We start from the raw sequence: 24,680 nt of genomic DNA on the forward strand, positions 1-24,680 counted from the left end.
AAAACTGTCTTATTCAAGGTTGACTGGAAGGATAATTCGTGTTTGGAATGAGAGTACATGAACAATACAAGCTTGTAGAAGTGAATCGTACTAGAACATACTCTAAGTATGATCCATTTATACTTGCACATCAGGCTCATCAAGTGTATTTTGCTACTTATCCAAGCACAACAAATGATAGAAATCAAAAGGCGTGGTGTGCAATATTTAAGACAAAGGCACGGTCACTAATTGATACACCTTTTTTCCAAGAATAAAACATTTCAAATGAAACACTTTTGTCCCCACCCGATGAAATCAACTATGAGCATGAGAATAAAGGTGGTAAAGACATGGAAGAGGAAGAAGATTATGAGGTAGAAGAGAGACTGCCGGGGGAGGATGAGGAGGAGGAAGGGAGGAGGAGGAGGAGGAGGAGGAGGAGGAGGAGGATGAGAGAAGGGAAGAAGAGGAGGAGAAGAGGGGGGAAGAGGAGGTGAGGAGGAGAAGGGAGGAGGAGAAAAGGAGGAGGAGGGACGAGGGGTTTGGAGATGAAGATGATGATGATGATGATGATGATGATGATGATGATGATGATGATGATGATGATGATGATGATGATGATGATGATGATGATGATGATGATGATGATGATGATGATGATGATGAGGATGATGAGGATGAGGAGGACGACGACGACGATGATGGTGATGGGGAAGAAAATGATGATGAATATGATTAAATTGGTATAATTTTGTATTCCTCAAGAGTAAATTAAAACTTAGAAGTCCGTATAATTTTCATTTATCATTATTTTTGTTAATTTTTATTTGTATTATTGCAGATGGCTGGAGGAGGTCGAGATAGGAAGCGAGGAGGCGGCTCAGTTAGTCGACAGAGTACGCGTGAGGAGGAGGAGGAGGAGGAGGAGATTGTGCGTGAGGATCCGATGCTGACAGACGGTGACGGTGACGAGGATCAGCCTGACGCTACCGGCGAGGCAGTACCACAGGTGCAGATACGGTACACTCAGGATCGTCGGATGATACTTGAGCCGGCGGGATTATGGTAAGTCTTATTCTTTGTTAGTCTACGATTATTATTATCATTTTTTTTAAAATAATAATTGTTTCTGATTCTACATGTTCGAAATAAATGCAGGTTTAGGGACGATTGCGTGATACGAGGTGTAACGAAAAGCACGAAGACTAATTTCGTGGTTCTAGTTCCTACAGCATGGACTTTTGCTTCTGATGCACAAAAAGAGGCGTGGTTCAATAACTTTCGGGTATATATTTTCCGTAGTTCTTTGTTTTAGAAACCAAATAATTCTGATAATTTTTTTAAGAACCAAGTTAGACTTTTATTTTATACTGATATGTATTTTTATCGCCTTTTTTTGTAGCAATCATTTGCTTGGGATGAGTCTTAAGAACCGAGTGTCCGTGAAAGGTACAATGATGTCGGTACTCGACGATATCGGGACGTGATCTGGAAGACGGTCAGGCGCCCGAAGGAGCCAGAGAACATGAAAAGTATTTAATTAACTTGTTTTGTTATTTGTATTAATTAGCATATACTCTCTTATATTATAAATAATATCAGTAACTTATTAGTTATGATTTCATATGTGTAATTGCAGGTGAGAAGTTTGAAGGCCTAATAAAGCATACTAAAACCGAAGCTTTTCAGAAAAGGTCTAAACAAGCATCCCTCAACAAAAAAAAGGACAGAAAGATGTCGTGGTCGAGCCTACTTATTACGGGGGATCCCGATCGTTCTGGGATCGTGTATTGGGTGTAAGTCTGTCTATAATTTCACACTTTTTTTGGTTTTCAACATGTTTTATGTTAGATTTTTTGTTGATTTTCTAACATGTATGTTTTTTTTTCATTCAGAAAGGAAAGAAGAAGTCAAAACCGGCTACGACAGCACCGGAACTGTTTCTTGACACGCATTCCAGGGTTGACCACAAAGGGATAAGGACTTAGAGTAAGCCAAAAAACAAGGAATTATATCTAAGTTTTCCGTAACACTTAATTTTTGTTAATTTACTCTTTTTTAATATCTTATTTTGGTTACCATATTAACTTATAATGTTTTGTTTAATATTGTAGGATGCATTTGAGCATACAAAAGTCGCCAATCCAGAAAAAGGCGGATAATGACATATGGTTTGAGTTGGTGAAAGGCTTCAAGAAAGGAAACGTGCATAGTCTCGGAAGTTCAACACCGGCTTTCTATGAAAACACGCGTAGGAGATCGACTTCAACAATTCCCAGCAACACATATCAACCGGGAGTTATTAGTCAATTTCAAACTCAACTAAGAGAGAGTGATGAACGTGACAAAGAACTCCGCCAAATGAAGGAAAAAATGGCAATGTTTGAGAATTGGTGGCAAGGTTGTAACCCCGGACCTAGACCCGACTACGATCCTATGGATCCGTATGGTCGAGGGGGGGAGTGGAGCCGGTGTTGGCTTCCCAATAGTTAAGTAAGTTTAATTTAGCATGTAAGACATGAACTTTAGAATATGTTAGCCTGTAAACCTTTCATTTTAAATATATGAAATGAAGTTTGGGAAACGTATGTTTGAAATGTGTGGTGTTGGGTTGAAATTTGAAATGTTTGGTGTTGTGTGTGTTGAAGTTTGGGATGTATGACGATGTTGAATTTCGGTTTGTATGCAGGTTGTAAATATTTGGCAAGCAATGAAAACGAAAAAAGCCACGAAAATAGTCAGTAGCATTTGCGACTGATTTGCAGTTTTGCGAACACAAATCAGTCGCTAAAGAGCCTCCCATGTCGGTCGATATTCAGTCGCTAATTTGGCGACTACCCCATGTCGGTCGCCAAAATAGCGACTACCATGTCAGTCGCTATTTTCCTCATTTAGCGACTGATATTGCAGTCGCTAAATTTAGCGACTGACTTTGGTCGCTAAAATCAGAAAAAGCGACCAAGGTCTGCGACTGGTCTTTAGCGACTGAAGTCAGTCGCTAAATTGAGTTTAGCGACAGATTTCAGTCGCCAAAATCGGTCGCCTATTTTATTTCTTTTTGTAGTGTAGAGCAGTTATCCTACCTGACAAGCAAATATTCCAACAATGCAAATCCAAGCAACTGAACTAATAATAATCCGCCACCTAGCAAATTTAATAATTATAATTACTTACTACACAATCAACTCAATTATATAATTAATTATGTTCTATTATATATAATTTACGCGAATTACTAAATAAAAACCCATCTTAAACCAAAGCCAAACCCATGAATTTCGGTGTTAATCACCCCTAAACCACCCGTGTTTAACACTCCTAAACACCACCTATAACCATGGCCTAGCCACGGCAATGCTAGCCCTCGACGCCTCCAGGTCAGCCACCCCTAGCCACGGTAGCCATACCAAATCCAACACCACCATCGTCACCAAACACGGCTGGCAAGGTCGGGTCCTAAATCGTCAACAACAACAAACACAATCTTAACCACTTATACATTTACACGGTGTAACTCCCACCTAAACACAACCACCCAACGTAACCCAGCCACCAACGTGAGCCAGTTGTGCCAACCATCCATCCTTGGTTCTGCCACCAGCACCAACCCCCAGTCACGGCCAAACCACCATGCCCTAGCTTCTATACTCACGACATCATCAACAACAATGATACACGACACAATACAACTACCACCACCATACGCCACTAGCTACCACCACCGTGGTCTCCTCTGACCTACGGTGGTTTCACCAGCGACGCCACCTCCCCTGATCACGGTCTAGCCAAGTTAAAGTGGTCCTAGATCTAGTTAATACACGGTTCACAACAACTACCCAACAACCAACCCATTCTCGAATTTCGGCAACCACCGCGCAAAACACCACCTCTGACCATTCTAACGCCAACACTAGGACCGACTAACCACCACGACCCAGCCCTGCCAAGCCCAGTTAGACGAGTTAGACTAGGGGTTGCAAACCCTTGTTACATCGTATAAACAACAACCCATAAAAACCCATATGAAATTCCGACCAAGCACCCCTAAAGCCACCACCTTTACCATCCATAACCACCCACAAGGGTCAACCCAACACTTGGAAACATCCAACTCAAGTCGAAGTCAGTCGCGTCCATGTTAGGGTTAAAATCCGTGAAAACCGAATGAGACAACACCCATACACATCCCCTTCAAACACCCATTTCCCGACGGTTACTGGTGGTCAACGGAGTACTTTGGTGGTACACGGTCAAGTCACGGCAGCAGCAAGTCAATGGGTGGTCTAAATTACGGGTTATAACAATTATAAGATGAATACATTATGAGACGGTTCTAGAAATCTTACCTTGAGATGATAATTGAGTTAATTCCCTTTCTTCCCTTTAAGATCCCCCCTACTCTCTCTCTCTCTCTCTCTCTCTCTCTCTCTCTCTCTCTCTCTCTCTCTCTCTCTCTCTCTCTCTCTCTCTCTCTCTCTCTATACTTCTAAATTGAATTATTGTGTGCTCATGAATTTATGAGTTTAAAAAAGCTAGTATGTGTGGTGTATGGGGGTATTTATAGTAGTAAAAGTAGTTTAAGGAAGGTATTAGGAAACCTCCTAATTTATATTATGTATTATTATTATATTATTACTACCTTATTGTCGAATTGTTATTATCTTATTATTGCATTATTCTACTAATACTTGCCAATACACGACCCATCTCACCATCCCGACTCTATTATTATTATTTTATTATTTTATTCCGTCTCACAACATAATCACTAATTATAAATATCATTTATAAAATGTTCAAATATTATTTATAAAACACATTTCCACCATTGACCGGCTACTAACCATGCCACTAAAATGTCAGGTATTACAATTTTTTTTAAATATTTTGTCCAATTTCGTCACATGTATTTAAATATTTGGGCTTCTTTTACATTAGTTTTCAAAACTATTATTTTTTGTAATTTTTTTGTTCCAATATCCTAAATCTTATGATTATTGTTGATTTTTTTTTTAAAAAAAAAATTTATTAGGTTCATAATAATTGAAGCCCGTGTTTTTTAAAATTTATGAGTTTGTAGTGAATATCATAGATCTAATGACTTTTAAATTTTTTAAATTATATTTATATAGTCATTTCATCGATTTAATGATTTTTTTTATAGTTCTTCTAATCATGTTTGTTTTAGCAGGATTTTCAGTGATCTAGAGCGTCCTGCCAGGAATTTATATGTAGGGTGATCTAACTCGAATAACTCGCCTGATTGGAATAATTAAATGTTAAACAAACTAACAAATAATGACACAAGGATTTTATACGTGGAAAAACCCTGGGAATAAGGGAAAAAACCACGGGCACCAAGCCAGGAGTGATTGTCACTATGATTTTGGATAGCTTTGTGAGTATTGTTATATCGGGCGTGATAAAGCGAATATATTGCTTAAGAATACAAAGTATATGAGTAAAAGTGATGGTATCTCAGATGATCCTTCTTGTCTTCCCTTTCTTTCTATTTATAGGTGGTTGCTTTCAATCCCTTTGTGCCGTTTAGGTTTTCCTGGTAAATAGGGAATGTGCCCTATTTACCCGGAGATGGTTGCTTCTTTCTTAGCCGTTGCTTTGACTGCTCCCTATATCTTTGCCTTCTGGAATTGGTCTTCCTTTTTTATAGGGAACATATGAGACTGCTTGTTTGTTGCCTGCAATGGCCTGGTGCTTTATCTTTTTTAATTTCCGGTTATTTTCTACTTTGTCTTCAATCAACTCCGCTTAGTGCCTGTCAATCTTGGAGTAATGCCTGGTTTTAGATCTCTGGAGCCTGGAAGTTGTCTTTGGCTGTTGCCTGGCCTATGTCAGGCCAGGCAGGATAATTTAGGGCCCAACAATTGCCCCTTATCTTCTTATTCCTTTATTGGGTCTGGCCAGGAATGAGGAGATAAAAATTTGGGCCAGGCAAGTGATTTGTGCAGGGACTTTCTATCGGATTCAGAATTTGAGTTTGCTTCAACTTCTTGTAACGGTTACTTGCCATAAATAGGGTAGGTTCACAAAACCCTAGGAGAGTCATGATTGATCTTAACCACTTGCTTTCCTAGCCGTTATGGTTTTGCGGCTATAAATATCTTGTTTGTTTCGTGTATGTCTTCACATTCCAATCTCTAACTTTCTTCTTTCTCTTTCTAAAAAATTCTTCCTTTGCAAAAATTCATCTTTTAGAAAAAATAATATATGGCTGGTGGGGGAGAAGGACAGCAGACTTCAAAAGCTCCCGCCGAGGTTGAAAAAGTTCTGTTGAAGTTGAAATGGCTTGCCGAGGTTGAGGGGGTCCCCGAAGTCATTCCGAGGATGACGTGGTGGAGGTTGTTCCTCCTCCGAGGTTCTGTCCATGTCTTATAAGGGGGTTGAGTATTCTCCTAATAAGGCTTTAGCAGTCTCTTTCCATGAGGCTAATCAATGAAACCCGCTTTTGAGCATTATATAAAGGGCAGGGGTCTCATTCCTCATGGGGCCGAGGTTTGGATTCCTGAGAATGGTCCTATCAGGGCTAATTGGAGTAGCCCGGGTTGGTTTTGTATTTTTGAGTGGGCTTTCAGGGGTGGTGGTCAACTTCCCTTTCTCCTTTTTATGGCCGAGGTGGTTAGGGCTATTAGGGTTCCTCCGTTTCAACTCATGCCAATGGTTTGGAAGATTGTCCATTCTATTGAGCATTTATGTTCTAAGCATAAGTTGGTTATTACCCTGGATGATTTTAAGAATGTTTATCATCCGAAGAGTCATTCTACTGGGAGGTTCAATTTTTGAGTCGGTCAAAGATGGCTCACCCGATCACCAATTTTGATTCAGGGATGATAAAGGCCGGGCTCGGACTTATATGTTTATCAAGGCCGATTCAATTGCCCCCGACTGGACTATCTCAATTATCCATTGTTGAAGGAGGTAATCTTTCTTTCCCGCATAATTTTTGGTTTGGTAATAGTATTTTTTGGAGAGTTTACTTACTTTGCCCGTGTTTTCTTTTAGTAAATGATTGGGTGAATGATCCCGATCTTTGAGGGGTGGTGACCGGATAGCGGCGTTTATGGCGTTGCTGAAGAGGAGAGGGCTTGGCCCGCCTGTCGGGGCAAGCCGCTATGCCTCGTTTTAAGAAGGCTAAGTTGAGCACTTATAAGCCTGTGAAGAGCACTAAGGTTCCAGGGGCATCTTCATCAGGGAGTAAGTTCTTTTGCTTGTTTTGTCATTCTGTTTTCCTGTATTGGATCCATGCTTTTATTGCTGATTTTAGAAACTCGTCGTGCAGCTACCAGGGCTTTCGCCAGATTGCTAGTTTTGGTCTGTCTTTGGTGAAGGCGGGGTTTCTCAAATTACGGGGAGAAGTCAAAGAGCAGTGAGGCAACGGGGAGTGATAGTGCTGTTCAAATTCAGGAATCTGTGCAGGGAGCTCAGTTGGTATCGCCTGAAAAGGTTGTGGATGAAAGTGATCGTCCTGAGAAGAGGAAGAGAGTGGATGAGCCTTTGGGAGGAGTTCATGAGGTCGGGGAGTCGGGCTCGTATGGATGAGGTCCGTTTGCTAAGGATCAAATTCAGCTCAGGCTTTTGTGGTTGATGATCCTTATTTCAAGTATCGTGCAGAGGAGGCTTCGCTCGTGCTTTGGCCGCTATGTATCGTTCCGGGATTATCTTTGCCAACCTGGTTACCATGCTTCAGGAGGTATATATTTTTTGTCTTTGTTTGTTGTGGGTTTTTGTGTGTGTTTTCTTTTTTTGTGGCTTAGATGGGCATTTTTTTTTGTTTTTAGAATGTTAATGATGTCTTTGAGGAGTGCCTGTCAACCGGAATCAGTTCATGGTCTAAAAATGCCTTGGATTGGGAGGTACAAATCTTGAAAAAGATCTTGACAAGTTTAAAGCCGATTTGGAGGTGTCCAAGGCCGAGAATCATTCGTTGAAGGAGGATAATGAGGCGGGGAAGGCTCGGTTCTTTGGTGGAGTCTGCTAAGTTGAAATCGCTCAGGATGCTTTGAAAGCTCTTCGGCCAAGTTTGATATTGCCCGGGGAAGAATTGAAGGTGAAAAACAAAGCTATGCAGGAGCGATTAAAGGTAAATGAAGAATTGTTTGTGGAGAGGGACGAGGTTCGAGGCCAGGTATAAAGATCCGCCCTGTATTTCTTTGGCAAGGGTCGTGTGGATGCTATGAAAGAGCCTGCTGAAGTCAGGCCTTTTTGGAATCCCGATCAGAATTGGCCGATCTCAATACCACGTATCCCGAGCTTTGTAAGTTGCATGCGATGAGGAGGTGGACTCTCCTCCATCTAAAGGGAAAAATAGTGATGTTGAAGGGGATGGAGATGAAGAAGAAGAGGTCTGCGATGAGGGGATTGGCTCGCTCTGTGTCCAAGGTGGGCTAGTTTGAAATATTTATATTTTTTTTTGTTTGTGTTGTTTTGGCCTATTCAGGGGGGGGATGTTCCCTGAACAAATGATTTAGGATTTGTTTTGGTTTTTGTTGGCTTTGCCTGAATGAACGGTGTGTTCTTTTTGCCTGGGAAGGATGTATTCCTGGGTCGGTTTGAATATATATGTCCTTTCCCTTCTTGATTTTCTTTTCTTTGTTTTTGACTGGAATTTGTACTGTATATTCATGTGATATTTTTGTTAGAATAATGCCCGTCGGGAGGGCTTATGGCCCTCATTCCCGTGTTTATGGGGAATGGTGGCTTTTTTCGCCCTGTCGGGAGGGCTTTTAAGAATGAGGGTGGTTGCCGGTCAGGAGGGCTTATGGCCCTCCTCACCTGTCGGAGGGCTTTTTGACAAGTACTATGGTCTATTTCACCTTTGTACTTGTCTTTTTATGTCGAGCTCGAGTTTATTTTTCGGGTCGGCGGCGGGTGCCAAATTAGAGCATTTTTAGAAATGTTCGGGTTGGGTGGAGTGGCCCTCAATCCGAACATTTGTTTAAGCCTAAAGTATAACATATAATAAGTAAAAAGAAGGCGTAAAACAAGTTTTCGTGGATTTGAAATAAAGTTTTAGGTGAAATTAAGAATGATAGGCAAGTAATTTAGCACATAGCAGGTATGAAACTTAGCACATGTATATAGGGTGAGTAGTTTTACCGCTTCTCGGATATGAAATAGTTTTAAGTGGAGAATGTTCCAAGATCCTGGGGATCATTTCTCCTTCCAAAGTTTGTAGCCTGTAAGCTCCTTGTCCCACTATTGAATCAATTAAGTACGGGCCTTCCCATGTAGGGGCTAGTTTGCTCGCATTCTTTTCTCTCGGTGTTGGGGAAAACTTTCCTTAATACCAGGTCTCCTTCTTTGAATACTCTGATATTGACATTTTTGTTGTAACTCCGGCTCTTGTCTGTTGGTAGGCGGCTATCCCGACTTTGGCCGCATCTCTCGGTTCCTCTGTTAAGAGTAGGTTATCTTGTAATAGGGTCTGTTTTCTTCTATTGTGTTCAGCCGCTTCTGGTAGTTGGCACATGAATTTCATTTGGTATTATCGCTTCACGCCCATAGACCAGGGAATATGGTGTTTGGCCTGTGGGTATTTTTTTGGGTGTGGTCTGTCACCCCATAGAACTAGGGGGAGCTCTTCCGCCCATCTTCCTTTTCTTCTTTTCAGCTTTTTCTTCAGGCAACTGATTACTACTTTGTTGCTTGATTTTGCTTGGCCGTTGGCTTTAGGGTAGCCTGGTGTAGATGTGACTAGATTGATATTCCATTGTGCACAGAAATTAGCTGTTCTTCTTCCCACAAATTGTGTCCCATTATCACGAGACTATTTCGAAGGTATTCCATATCTACATATGATATTTTTTTATGAATGATATGACATCTTTTTCTTTGACTTGCCTGTAAGAGTCCGCCTCTATCCATTTGGAAAAGTAGTCAGTCATTGCTAGCATAAAGACTTTTTGTCCGGGCGCCGAGGTAGCTTTCCTACTATGTCCATGCCCCATTTCATGAATGGCCAGGGGGCCGAGATGGAATGTAGTAGTTCTGATGGTTGATGGATATAGGGGGAATGGATTTGACAAAGCTTCACATTTTGAGTGTATGCTATGCGATCGGCTCTCGGGGGTTGGCGAAGTAGCCTATCCCGAGAATTTTGCTTGCCAGGCTTCTTCCACCTTTATGATTTCCGCAGTAGCCATTATGTATGTCTTCTATAACCTGGTTGGCTTCATTTGGTTCCGTGCAACGTAAGTAAGGTCCACTGAGACTTTTTAAACAAGGTGTTATTTATAATGGTATAAGTGGATGCTTTGATTTTCAGGGCCCTTGCTTCGTTTTTATTTGCAGGGAGTATCCCCTGTAGGAACCAATCATAGTAAGGTTTAGTCCAGGAATTTGTATCTTCCTGAATAGGACAAATTTGTTCAGGCTTTTCTATGGTTGGTTCCAGCAGGTGGACGATGGGTATTTTGTCAAACACAAAGCAGGCTGAAATTTGATCCAGTGGCTAGGGCATCCGCCTGGGAATTTAAGTCCCTTGGTATTTGGTCAATGTCAAAGGTTTGGAATTTTTTGCAAAGGTTTTTGACATATTCCAAATAGAGTATCATTTTTGAATCTTTTAAAAGATATACTCCTTTAACTTGATTGGAAATTAAGAGAGAGTCAGTTTTTACCTTGAGGTTTGCTACACCGAGTTCTATACATACCTTTAATCCAGCAATCAGGGCTTCATATTCAGCCTCATTATTCGTGGCTTTGAACTCACAACTAACAGCCTGTGCAATCAGGTCTCCCTGTGGTGATTTTAGGACTAATCCTAGGCCAGTGCCTTTCATATTTGTTGCCCCATCTACATAGAGAATCCATTCTGATCTGTTTTTGTGTGTGTCAAGAAGGTTGACCTCTTTTATGAGGTCTGGTTCTAGGGTAGGGTGAATTCAGCCCACGAAGTCTGCTAGTGCCCGAGACTTAATTGCCGTCCTGGGTTCAAAGGTTATATCATAGGTGTCTTGATTTAGACGACCATTTTGCCATTCCGCCGACAACTCAGGCCTTCTCGGACAGATTTGATAGGCAAGTTGGTTCTTACAATGATTGGGTGACTTTCAAAATAAGGTCGAAGTTTAGTACAGGACATTACTAAACCAAGTACATATTTTTCAAGTAGGCCATACCCGGTTTCTCGCATCTAGGAGACTTTTGCTTACATAGTAGACTGGATGTTGTTGGCCATCAATTTCTTTGGTCAAGACTCCACTTATTTTGTTTCTGTGGTGATAGGTAGACTGTCGGGGGTTCTCCTTTGTCTGGTTTGGCAAGTAACGGAGGTGTAGTCAGGTATGTTTTGAGTTCTGGAAGGTCGACTCATGTTCGTGCAACCATTTGAATGCTTTGTTCTTCCCGAGGAGGTCATAGAATGCCTTGCATCTTATCGATGATCCGGAAATGAATCTATTCAGGGCTGCAACTCGTCCTGTCGGTTTTTGAATATCCTTGATCGACTTGGGGATTCCAGTTCTAGTATGGCTCTTATTTGTTCTGGGCTAGCTTCTATTCCTCTTTTGGTCACCATGTACCCCAAGAATTTTCCCGAGGATACCCCGAAATGGCATTTGGATGGATTGAGTTTCATATTGAAATCTTCCAGATTTTAAAGGTCTGTTTCCAAGTCCCTGACATGATCTTCAGCATTCTTTGATTTAACTACCATGTCATCAATATAGACTTCCATGGTGTCCCCTATTTGATCTTTGAACATTGTGTTGACCAGGCGTTGGTATGTTGCCCCTGCATTTTTCAGGCCAAAAGGCATTCTTTGTGTAGCAAAGATATGCCTCTTTCGTGATAAATGCAAGTATGTTCTGATCGAGATGGGTGCATCTTGATTTGGTTGAATCCACTTGAGGCATCCATGAATGTCAGGAGTTCATGTCCTGCTGTGGCATCCACCATTGCATCTATGTGTGGGAGTGGAAATGGGTCTTTTGGACAGGCTTTATTGAGGTCTGTGTAATCTACACAGACTCTCCACTTGCCATTCTTCTTTTGAACCACCACTACGTTGGCCACCAGTGGGGTACATGACTTCTCTTATCATCCTCATGTCCGAGTTTGTCTACTTCTTCATTGATGATGGCATGTCTTTCAGTGGCAAATTTTCTTCTTTTCTGCTGGACAGGCTTATAAGACTCATCAACATTTAGTTTATGTGTAATAATATTGGCATCTATTCCGGTCATATCAAAATGTGACCAGGCAAAACATGAAGATTTACTTTTAAGAAAACTTACTAATTCGGCCCGATATTGTCGGGGACATCGATCCTACCAGTACATGCCTGTCAGGGTACTCGTGGTCTAAAATTACTTGATCAGTTTCCATTTTGGTTTCGCCACATGAGTTGTCCTGACAGTGGTAATTTGTAATTGCTAGGCGAGGGACTTACTGTCTTGGAAGGCTTCAATGCCTCAATATAACATTCTGGGCAGATTTTTGTTCACCTTTAATGGTTGCTACTCCCCATTCTGTTGGTATTTTGATGCATTGGTGGTAGGTAGAGGGTATGGCTCTTATGTTGTGGATCCATGGCCTTCCCAATATAGCATTATAGGATGATGAGCAGTCCAGGACTCCAAATCTTTCATATGAAGATACTCCTTCCACATATGTGGGTAGGTGTATTTCTCCTAGTGTGTTTCTTGTTTCTCCACTAAATCCTACTAGGACATTAGACTTCTTTATGATTTGGCTCTCATCAATCTTCATTGCTTTAAGGACATCAAGCATGATCAGGTTTACTGAACTGCCTCCATCTACCAGGATTCTCATGACTCGTGCAGTTCCTATTTGCATGGTGATTACCAGGCTGTCATGGTGGAGGTCTGGAATATCCTGCATATCAGTGTCGTCAAAAGTAATTTGAGGTAAATTGATAGGTTTAAAAGGAGATTTCATTTTTGACTCCCTGGCAATTTTCTTAGCAAATTAACTGGTCAAAGCCACAAATTTCGATCCTCCATTGATGAATTTGACTTCATAAATGGGTGGTGCAGGGGTAGGTCACGTTGTTGCCTTTCTCGTGTTTCTTCTTGTTCCGTCATCTTCCTTGTTTTTTGTTTGCATCAAGTCTTTCAGGTATCCTTTCTTTAGCAGGTAAGCCACTTGTCTCCGTAATCCCAGGCATTCTTCTGTTGTGTGACCTATGTCCATGTGAAATTCACACCACCTGGTGGTGTCCTTTCTTGAGTTGGGGTTGTCTGACTTCTTTGGCCACTTGACAATGTCTCCCATGTGGTCAAGCCTCTTGATTAATCCTGCAATGTCAACAGAGAAGTTATATTCCTGGACAGGAGGATAAGTATAGGAGTTACCTCGTTGTTCATGTGTATAGTTGACTTCGATCCGTCGGGTCTTGCGTAGGGAGATGGCCTGGAACTGCTTCCTTTGTTGTTAAAGCTTTTCCTGTTGGTTTTGTCATATCCTCGAGTTGTTGTCGGCATTATCCGCCTTGTAGCCTTTGTCTTCTTCCACTGATATAGCCTATGGCTAATGCTTGGACATCTTCAAAGGTATGACAGGGCTTCATGGTCATTTCATCATAGAAGTCACTGTCCAGGGGTAGCCCTTGCTCGAAAGCTTCAATGGTCGTTCCAACATCACATCCGGGGATTGACACTTTTTCTTTGTTGAATCTTGTCATGTATGATCTGATTGATTCTCCAGGCTTCGTTTAACCCCTGTACAGGTCATGGATCTCTTCTCTAGTTCCCTGCTGGCAAATTGATGATTGAAAGAATTGACCAGGTCAGCAAAGGACTTGATGCTTCCATTTGGCAGGTTTATGTACCATTGCAAGGGGTCCATTGAGTTGTTCCAAATCCTTTACACATGCAGACTTGACGTAGTTCATTGGGAATTGATGCTGCCAGCATTCTTTGCTTGTAATAGGCAACATGGTTTTGTGGATCAGTGGTTCCATCATAGATTCTCATTGAGGGAATCACAAACTTCTTTTGGCGTGTCTGTTTTTGCTATTTCATCCACGAAGGGAGAATCAAAGATAGCTTTTCGGATTTGCTTCTTCAATTGGGGTAGGAACTCCTGGGATCTTTTCAAATCTCTCATGAAGTTTTTGGATTTCTTGGAGCATAGCCATCATAATGGTTGTGTTAGTCCGATCTTGGAGTTCTTGATTTTGGAGTTCTCCTGAGTCCGTTTCTTCTCCTGCTTTGGATGGAGTTGGAGTACCAATATTGGAGAAGTCAATGTTCCTTATGATGGAGGAGAATGGTGTGCCAGGCTGGACTTTCAATTTTGATCCTGAAGCTTTTTCTCCCAACTGTATCTTTAGGCTGGATTCTGATTCTTTCAATTTTGCCACTTGACTTACTGGATCATTTTTTGTTTCAGTTGTTCCATCTCCAACAACTGTTGTTTGGCAGCAGCTAATTGTTGCTCAATGCTATCTCCTGCCATTTTTTCTTAGTTTTTTGTGGTATTTTGATGGTGGGCTTTTGATTATTTTTGAGTTAGATGCCCCACGGTGGGCGCCAATTGTTTTAGCAGGATTTTCAGTGATCTAGAGCGTCCTGCCAGGAATTTATATGTAGGGTGATCTAACTCGAATAACTCGCCTGATTGGAATAATTAAATGTTAAACAAACTAACAAATAATGACACAAGGATTTTATACGTGGAAAAACCCTGGGAATAAGGGAAAAAACCACGGGCACCAAGCCAGGAGTGATTGTCACTATGATTTTGGATAGCCTGACAGAGTATTGTTATATCGTGATGTAAAGTAATATATTGCTTAAGAATACAAAGTATATGAGTAAAAGTGATGGTATCTCAGATGATCCTTCTTGTCTTCCCTTTCTTTCTATTTATAGGTGGTTGCTTTCAATCCCTTTGTGCCGTTTAGGTTTTCCTGGTAAATAGGGAATGTGCCCTATTTACCCGGAGATGGTTGCTTCTTTCTTAGCCGTTGCTTTGATCGCTCCCTATATCTTTGCCTTCCTGGAATTGGTCTTCCTTTTTTATAGGGAACATATGAGACTGCTTGTTTGTTGCCTGCAATGGCCTGGTGCTTTATCTTTTCAGTCTTTGGTTATTTCTACTTTGTCTTCAATCAACTCCTGCTTAGTGCCTGTCAATCTTGGAGTAATGCCTGGTTTTAGATCTCTGGAGCCTGGAAGTTGTCTTTGGCTGTTGCCTGGCCTATGTCAGGTCAGGCAGGATAGTTTAGGGCCCAACAATGTTCATGAAAAAAAAAATTAATACAGAATAGTTTATAACATAAACCTATAAATAGATCTAATTACTCTTGTGGTTTTTTAAGAATCAACTAGTTTTGTGACCCGTGAAATTCACGGGATCTTTTGTTTTTTACTATGATATTTTTAGTGAATCAAATCATAACATTCTACAATATGATTTCATGTTTTAAGACTTCTATAAAATCAAGACAAATTAGTTTTTTTGTACAATAGTTTTATGTAAAATCAGAAACTAAAGTGTTATATAGTAAATACTTTTATCAAAACCATGTCATTATTTGATGTTCTTTTATGAGGGTTTTAAATGGTAAGTGGTGTTACTCAAATCCTTTTACGTGCTTTGTGATATGTCAAATAATATGCGCAAATGGAAGCTGATTAAAATCAATTAATAATACAGGTATTCACATAATCGAAAACTGAAGTAACTCAATGAAAGCTGATTAAAATCAATTAATAATACAGGTATTCACATAATCACATTACATGAAACCATAATATTATCAAACAAAGATCGCCAAACATGCAACACCCTCACTAATTAGATATTAAAATTTTATCAACAAATCCGAAATTAATATAAAACACACGATTAGAATTGTTGTGACAAAAACTAATATTTCACAGCACCCATAATATTGTAGCTAGTACTATAATAAATTGCGGAACTAAAAATTTGAAAGGAGCAACTCGTAATAATTGGATCATTAAGTCCTTATACTCCATCCATTAAACAATATTAAGCAAAAATGTGCTTTGACATTTCTCCAAATTTTCCACCTTGGGGATTCAACCGTATACTTCAAATAGGTAAACTAAGCATTCTACTCAATCATGTTTTCTATCAAAAGCCATTTTGAATAGGCATGTGTCTCATGTGTATAATTAAAGAAAATGAAAATTAAATTTAAGGTGTACAAAAGAATAATGTAGATGTAAATAAACTTTTTAGATTTCTCTCATCTTTATAGTTATTAATAATTGATAATTAATTCACCTCACTAATTTAACATCTAACTCCTTTCTTAAATGATAATTTTTGGGCTTTTCACTCCATTATTTATGCTACCTATTATCCATGTCAATAAGATTGAGATCCTCGCACATTTAATTTCATTCTATGAGTGTTATTTTTCTAAGGAAAAATGATGATTAAAAAACAACACATATCAAAATAAAGCATACATTTGAAAGTTTTTGAAATACTAATTTTTTTTATGAACCTAAAAACAATTAGTCATTTACATTCATGTTGTCAATCTTATAATTAGTTTATAATATAGTATTGAGTCGAATGAATAGAGTATTTGTTTAAGTAATTCTAATATTTCTCTTCTTAGTCTTCTTTCTTCAATAAACCATCCCTACATAAAAAAAAAAATCACTTAGTCATTAATTTTTGTTATTAATTTAAGTTTCTCTTAAATAATGGAAGAAAGATGACATTGAGTCTAAAGATGTAAGTATATTTACCTTTGAATAGCACAACACCACAAATCTCAATATCCCTAAATAAGAAATAAACAACAAATATGCGAGGTTAAAAATGTGATGTACTTCATAACCAATGGAAAATAAAATAAATAAATAAATTCTTAATTTAAAACCTTAATACATTTACCTTGATGCTGATACAATGATAAAAAAAAAAAAAGTTAGTGACATATACAATTCTTTTCGCGATAGCGGTACAAAAATATTTACTTAAATGTTGTCTCACAAATGTTGTCTTCCGTCAAAAACTTATAGTCAATCTTGTAGTTAGTTTATAATATAGTATTGAGTGGAATGAAGGGAGTAGTTGTTTAAGCAATTCTAATATTTTCTTTCTCCATAAATATTTTTCTCCAATGAACCATCTCTAGGGAAAAAAAGGACAAAATCCATCGAGTAATTAATAAGAAATAAAATGGTGAAATTTGATTTACGTGATATTAATCTTATCGTTATTAATTTAAGTTTTTATTTAAATAATAATAGAAAAAAGGCATTGAGCCATAAAGATGTAAGTATATACCTTCGAATAGCACAATACCACAAATCTTGATAGTTCCTACATAAGAAAGTTTTAAAAAGTGATGAGCAACCAATTGAACTTAAAAACAAATAAATGAATTATTATTTTAAAACCTTAAAACATTTACCAAACCTTAATACATTTACCTACCACAAATCTTGATAGTTCCTACATAAGAAAGTTTTAAAACGTGATGAACATTTCATAACCAATGGAACTTAAAAATAAATTATTAATTTAAAACCTTAATACATTTACCTTACCTTAATACACTTACCTTGATGTTGATATACTGATAAGATTTAAAAAAGACTATTTACATATAAAACTACGATTTTATTGGCGATGAGGGCAAAAAAATATTGGCGTAAAATTTGGCTCACAAATGTTGTCTTACATCGAACATTTATATCCAATTTAGGATGCATGTTATGACTTTTGGGTGTCTTTTTATTATTATCATCAAATTTAATATATATAATAATTATGTAGTAAGGTTTTAGGACTTTTGAGCATTCTTTTTCATAATTAGCAAATTTAATATAAACATAAATATGGAGCAAGGAGAAATGAAATGTTAAAGGTTTGCTTTAATTTTTATTTTATTTTTTATTTTTTTGTTGACAAAAGCCACCTTGTTTAATGTTAAATATGTTATTATTTACTCTTAATATCAACAAAATGTTTATTTTTTAATAAATGGAGTAAATTAGAATTATGTGATATTTATTTGTTGCTGAAAATATTCTAACAATAAACGTCGAAATTTAAAATTTAATATGAATTTTGATTTTAATTGTTGTTTAATTTATCTACAAACTTAAAAGTCCAAAGTATAATATTTGTAATGCTATTTGCATTTAATATTTCTTTCTTTTTTTCTTTTTTACTTTTAAAATTAGAAATAATGATGTAAACTTTGGTGTAAATTTTAATTATAAATTATGAAATTTTGATGTAAATTTGAAAGGGATATATAAATTTTGGAAAAACAATATATTTAAATTAATGTCATATAATAATAAGTTGATGATTTATATCACATTAACTCGCCATGTCATATTAAAATTTGACATGTCATGTGTAGTAAGTGACGTGGCTTTTTGGTAGTGTAAGGTGGCATTTATGACGTGGTATTTTAAGTTCCCCTTTTAATAGTATTGTATAGATTAATCAATTATGAAGTGATAACGAAAATAAGAGGATAAAACTTGTAAATGTGTTGTGGTTTTTTTCTTTGTTAATTGTTAACATCATTTTTTAAAAACCTATTTTAATTAAAGTTGTACGCTAGAGTACTAATTTTTTTCACTTTTGAGATAAGATTTTTTAATGTGCTGTGGATTTTTTTGGTAAAATATAAATCATAGGGTATAAAGAATATTTGATTAATCAAGGAGTCAATTTGTATTGTATTGATATTAAATATTCATTGGTACATTTTCATAGTTATGGAATTGTAAAGTTTGCAATGAGGAAAGAGAGTAATTAAATCATTGCATTGAACGTGGGTTTCTAAGAAAACAAAAGCAAACTCAACCCCTAAAATTAAGAAACAATTGCAAAGCAGGAAATATTTTAGCTTTTATAAATAAGGGATTGTGTCGTAAAACCGTCATCATACCATGAAAAAAATGTGACAACTTTTTTTCTATATAGTAACTACTTTTGAGTAAATAGTGACTACTTTTTATGACTAAAAAATAACCATTTTTTTAAATTGATCACTGTTTACCATGAAATTGTTATCATTTACCAAAAGTACTCCATTTTATCAAGAAACACCGGAAAAAAAACGATGTATAGGAGAATTGCTGCCAGATTATAAGAGTGTAAATTCCTTTTAAACATAAAATGGATTAAAGGGTGTATAAGATCAAAAGTGGATTTACAAGAGTGGAGGCTTACCGGTGTCTATGGGTGGGCTGAGAATGATGATAAATGGCGAACTTGGCAACTGATGCGAGATATAAAACCACCACAAATAGGATTATACATCCAGTTGTACCATAAGCATGGTACAACCAAGTATAAGAATCCGAGCTTATGTGTATTCTTTCTGAGCTAATTTAAAGTTCATGTTTTTAATGTCTAAATGGATGAACTCGATATTTTCTAATAAAGCTCATATTCTTTAATATAAAGCTCGGATATTTTGACACAAAGCTCAGATTCTACACGGTACAACATATACAACTGGTTGTATAGTCCATGAATTGATAAAACCACTATCTGACCTACCTTGGGTTATGATAGGGGATTTTAATCAAATTTTATTTAAGCATGAAAAACAAGGGCGGGCTCTAAGAGAACATGGGGTGATGGACGACTTTCGGGAAGCGATGGATGATTGTGGTTTGGTGGATGTGGGCTTCTCTGGAGAATCACTTACGTGGTAGAGCAGAAGGGGTGGATCGGAAGCGATACATGAGAGGCTTGACAGGGCCCTTGTGTCTCCGTCTTTCTTGGAAGCGTGTCCCCCTACTACTTTGTTTCATCTTGATTATGACAAGTCTGACCATGTTCCCATAAAATTGGCTATGTTCGTGCCAACCAAGGAGAAGAAGGGGAGGCGTTTCCATTTTGAGGACATGTGGGCTGATAGTGAAGATTGTGAGGACGTAGTGCGTGGGGCCTGGGCAGAGGTGGTGGGTCATAACCGTGACCATGTAACGTTGCCCCATACAAGCTGGATGTTTGTGCGCGGAAGTTGGGGGAATGAAGTAGGGTCCAGTTCGGGGATATTCGTAAGCAAATAGATTAGACTCGATGAGGCTGTTGCTGAGAGGTGATCGATGTGTGCTAAACTAGATGAGTTGCTGTTAGCGGAGGAGACTTATTGCCGTCAACGATCCCGGCTTAATTATTTAATGGAGATTGATAAGAACACCAGGTTTTTCCATCTTCGAGTGTCGAATCGTAAACGGAGGAATAATATTACTCGGCTGAAAGATGAAGGAGGATTATGGGTTACTGATGAGAACTCAATAAGGAAAATGACAACGGAATATTTTCATAAATTATTCACGTCCTCTAATCCTTCCATAATGGAGGATGCTTTGAGTTGTATTGCTCCTTGTGTGACTGATGCAATAAATAGTGAGCTCCTAAAGCACTTCACAAAGGAGGAAGTTACGCAGGCCCTTTCCCAAATGAAGCCGAGTAAGGCACCGGGTTCGGATGGGTTAAATGCTATTTTTTTTTTCTAAAACTTTGGTATATTATAGGGAATGATGTTGCGGACTATGTGATACGATTTCTTGATGGGAGGGAGAATATTACTAATGTGAACCATACCCATATTGTTCTCATTCCGAAAATCAAACAGGCGATAGAATTGAATAATTACAGACCTATTTCTCTTTGCAATGTTGTGTACAAATTAATTTAAAAGGTCCTGGTGGGTAGGCATAAGGTTTATTTGGATAGTTTAATTGAAGCGGAGCAGAGTGCGTTTATTCCGGGCCGTCTTATTTCTGATAATGCGATAATTGCTTTTGAAAGCTTTTATTTCCTTAAGTCACATTATCAGGGTAGGAAGGAGTATATGTCTTTAAAGTTGGATATAAGTAAGGCGTATGACAAAGTTGAATGGGTTTTTCTGGAGTGGATCATGGTGAAGATGGAGTTTTCTCTTCGATGGGTCGAGATGATAATGAGATGCGTTAGAACAGTAAGGTCGGCAGTGTTGGTAATTGGTGTGCCGTCTAATTACATTTGACCTCGACGGGGACTTCAAGGAGACCCGTTATCGCCATATCTGTTCATTTTATGTGCTAATTTTTTTTCGAGGCTTATTTCTTGGGAGGTGGAGCGGAAGAATTTACATGGAATTCGCATTTGTCAAGATGCCCCTGTTATTTCGCATTTGTTTTTTTGCTGACGACTCCCTTATATTATGTCGGACTAATAAGCAAAATGCTGAGATGATCCATGATGTTATTGATATTTATCAGGCTGCCTCGGGACAACGTTTAAATATGCAGAAATCCGAGTTATTTTTCAGCCTGAGTACAAGTGTTGCTGACAGAAACTTAGTGTGTGATATTCTTGATGCTGCAATTGTTGAGTTACCTGGTAAGTATTTTGGTCTCTCTGCGGTTGTTGGTCGTAATAAGTCTGTGGCTTTTAATCCTATAAAGGAAAGAATTTGGAAAAAAATTAAAGGGTTGGAAAGGAAAATTGCTCTCATATTCGGGTAGAGAAATTCTTATAAAGGCCATTGCCAAATTGATTCCTACCTATCATATGGGACTTTTTAAATTTCTGTCTACGTTATGCTCTAGGATTGAGGACGATTTCGCTAGGTTTTGTTGGGGCCATAGCGGGGAGAAAAGACAGATTTATTGGGTTTCTTGGGACAAGTTGTGTAGTGCTAAACAAGATGGTGGCTTGGGTTTCCGTCATTTTGAGACTTTTAACCTTGCTATGTTAACAAAGCAATTATGGAGGTTATATGAAAGACCCCAATCTCTTGTTTCACATTTGCTTTCAGCTAGGTACTACCCCTCGGGTGATTTCTTGGGGGCGATTATTGGGCACCACCCATCTTTCATTTGGAGAAGTCTTATGGATGTCCTTCCTGTCTTTCATAATAGGAGTAGATGGCTTATTGGGGATGGTAGAAAATTTAGATTTTGGCAGGACCAGTGGTGCATTTCGGAGTTAGCGCCTCTTTTACTCTCGCCCATTTCCAGAATGAACAATAGTGTGATTGCGGACTGGTTTATGGTTGACCTGATTAGATGGAATGAGGACCTTCTCCGGCAACATTTGTATGAGTTTGAGGTCTGTGATATCCGCCGAATTCCGCTGTGCTCAACCTATGATTGTGATAAGCTGGTGTGGAGTCATACGAAGAACGGGATATATAATGTGAGATCAGGTTATCATTTTATTTGTGGACAGCAAGAGATTCGTCGGGATAGGGGTGCGACAAGTAATAGGCCTATATTATGGTCGCATATATGGGGTTTTAAACTGCCTCCAAAAATAAAAAATTTAATTTGGAGGGTGTGTAAAGGGGTGTTACCTTGTGGACTTAATGTGCAGAAACGCATTAAGGATGCAGACCCGACTTGTATGCGTTGCCTTTCTTTTATCGAAAGCGAAACGCATGCTTTATTGGGCTGCCCTTTTGCTCGCCAAATATAGGAGGTTGCGGGTGTGGATGTGGAGGATGCCACGGAGTGGATGGGTGCGAGTATAGTGGACTGGGTGGATAAGATCTTAAGGAGTGTACGAGAAGGGGAGGCGTGTAAGCTCTTGGTTCTCTTATGGGCTAGTTGGAATGGTCGGAATGAGGAGTATCATGGGGATGTGAGGGTGGTGCCTCAACGAGTTGTGGAACGAGCTTTGAGTTTCTTCCATGCTTGGTTGGACGTTCAACCACGTTCAGCTAAAGTGTAGAGTAAGTAAAACAGGAACTAGGGACGGTAAAGTGCGATGGATTTCGCCTGTGATAGGAGAATGGAAGATTAATGTTGATGCTGGAATTCTAGGGGAGATGGGGTGTCGTCTCGAGGTGGTGGTGAGAGATCACACAGGACGGGTGGAAAGGGCGGAGGTTCAACAAGTTCGGGATAGATGGAGTCCGGACATCGCTGAAGCAAAAGCGGCGGAATTCGGGTTAAAAACAGCGCTGCAAATGGGGTTGTATATTGTGGTGCTCGAATCAGATTCATCAACCTTGATTACTATGCTGAAGTCGAACAGTATCCCGGCTAACTATTTTGGCAGGATCGGAAACGCTATTCTCGAGAATGCCACTTCTTTTTCTTGTATTCGTTTTAGTTTTGTCCGTAGGGATGGTAATAGTATGGCTCATGGGATGGCTCATGGGATGGCTCATCTAATGCCGGTTGATTACTCGACACGGTTTTGGGTGGGGGCGATTCCTGAGCATATAGTTTCTCTTGTTGACTCGGACTCTGCTCTTTTACCTTCTAAATATTACTATCTTTTCTGTCAAAAAAAAAAGATCAAAAGTGGAATATTAAGAGATTAGCAAAATGTTTGTCCAATTTTATATTTCCTTCATTTCAATTAATTTTATACATTTAGTTTATACACGTATATCAATGTTCGTTTTGTTTTGTTCATATCTTTAGTCACATATTACTAAAAATTATAAAAATTTGATATTCATAATATAGTCGGTAAGACAATTTAAACAAGATATCATAAGACTACCTTTTTTTTATTATATATTAGACGTTGTATCGGACATTCTCCTCACATATGACTAGTCCTCAAAAACCAAACGTATAGAATTCATTTGAAAGGTTGAAGTATAAACTAGGTAATACCACACATTTTGCAAGGTCTGTTTGAAAAGTTATTATTAGAATTGTAGAAAAATATTATTATTGATATATGTCATATGACAATTAATATTCTTAGTTATAAATAGAAATAGATTCATCTTTTTCAAACATTAGTTTTTTAGGTTTAACGTAAGTTTAACTTTAAAATTTTCAAATAAAATACATAAAATTTTAATTTTAAATAATAGGCCATACTTAGTTGTGCATGATCAATGTTTTATAAATAATACAATAATTATTTAAAGATAATAATTAAAAAAAAAAAAGAAACATCTTTTCTCTCTTTCTCATATATTTTATTACACAAATGTCTAATATCATTATTTTTGTAGTGAATATTCATATGCATGTCATGTCATATGGCACATACATTCTCATTTCTATATTGTCTATACGCACTTGAACTCGTGATATGTACTTTGATTTAGTGTGTACATAAACTTTTGCGACAAAACTTATTATTGTTAAAAACATACATGTCACATAAAATTTCTTTTACTCTTTCTCATATACATTGTATAGATTTTAATAATATTTAATATCATATTAATTAAAATAAAATGTGTTCAAATAATGAAACAATCAATATTAAGTTCTTAAATTAGATCATTTCACGATACGTTAATTTTCCAAATCAATTAATAGTTTTTCAAAAGGATGTGAATATAATTTTATGCATTTTTTTTACATTTTTTTATATGTTTTGACATATGATACTCATGTATCAAATATATAGGGTCCAAACTCAATTTATTCGAATGTTTTAGTTGTATCTTACATAGTTACATATGCTATGTGTCATACATATTTATACGAAATTTGCAAGTCTTTTTTTTTTTTACACAACTGTATATAATGATGTTTAAGATTTTACTTATAAATAAAATAGGTTGGAACTTTCTCAAGGATAATTATTTGAGGTTTAACATCAAAGTATTTTAAAATACAATAAATAAAATATTTAATTAAAATGCACTCACTATCATTGTGTACCTACATGCTCACTATCACACTTTTTAAACCATAATAAAATGTTATATGTATTTAATTTGTTGCAATATAAGTTGCACATTAACAAATTATCAAAATTATCTCTTAGTAATTATCTTTAAT

General features: G+C 37.9%; 1 protein-coding gene across 1 annotated transcript; it reads left to right on the forward strand.

The window, feature by feature from the left end:
- The first annotated feature begins 20,036 nt into the window (after positions 1-20,036).
- On the forward strand, positions 20,037-23,248 carry LOC141648795 (uncharacterized). The gene is made up of 7 exons (XM_074457512.1): positions 20,037-20,403; positions 20,469-20,527; positions 20,636-20,932; positions 21,198-21,439; positions 21,528-22,029; positions 22,396-22,560; positions 22,640-23,248. Exons 1-7 carry the CDS (start codon positions 20,037-20,039, stop codon positions 23,246-23,248), a joined length of 2,241 nt encoding a protein of 746 aa, XP_074313613.1.
- Positions 23,249-24,680: the final 1,432 nt, after the last annotated feature.

This window comes from Silene latifolia, chromosome 3, assembly GCF_048544455.1.
Source record: "Silene latifolia isolate original U9 population chromosome 3, ASM4854445v1, whole genome shotgun sequence".
NCBI lineage: Eukaryota > Viridiplantae > Streptophyta > Magnoliopsida > Caryophyllales > Caryophyllaceae > Silene > Silene latifolia.

Excerpts from the sequence above, each read along its gene's own strand:
- LOC141648795 (XM_074457512.1), top strand. The coding sequence starts at position 20,037 with ATGTGTGCTAAACTAGATGAGTTGCTGTTAGCGGAGGAGACTTATTGC. Across the intron at positions 20,404-20,468 it reads CCTTTCCCAAATGAAGCCGA|GGAATGATGTTGCGGACTAT; the intron begins GTAAGGCACCGG and ends GGTATATTATAG. Across the intron at positions 20,528-20,635 it reads GGAGGGAGAATATTACTAAT|GTCCTGGTGGGTAGGCATAA; the intron begins GTGAACCATACC and ends TTAATTTAAAAG.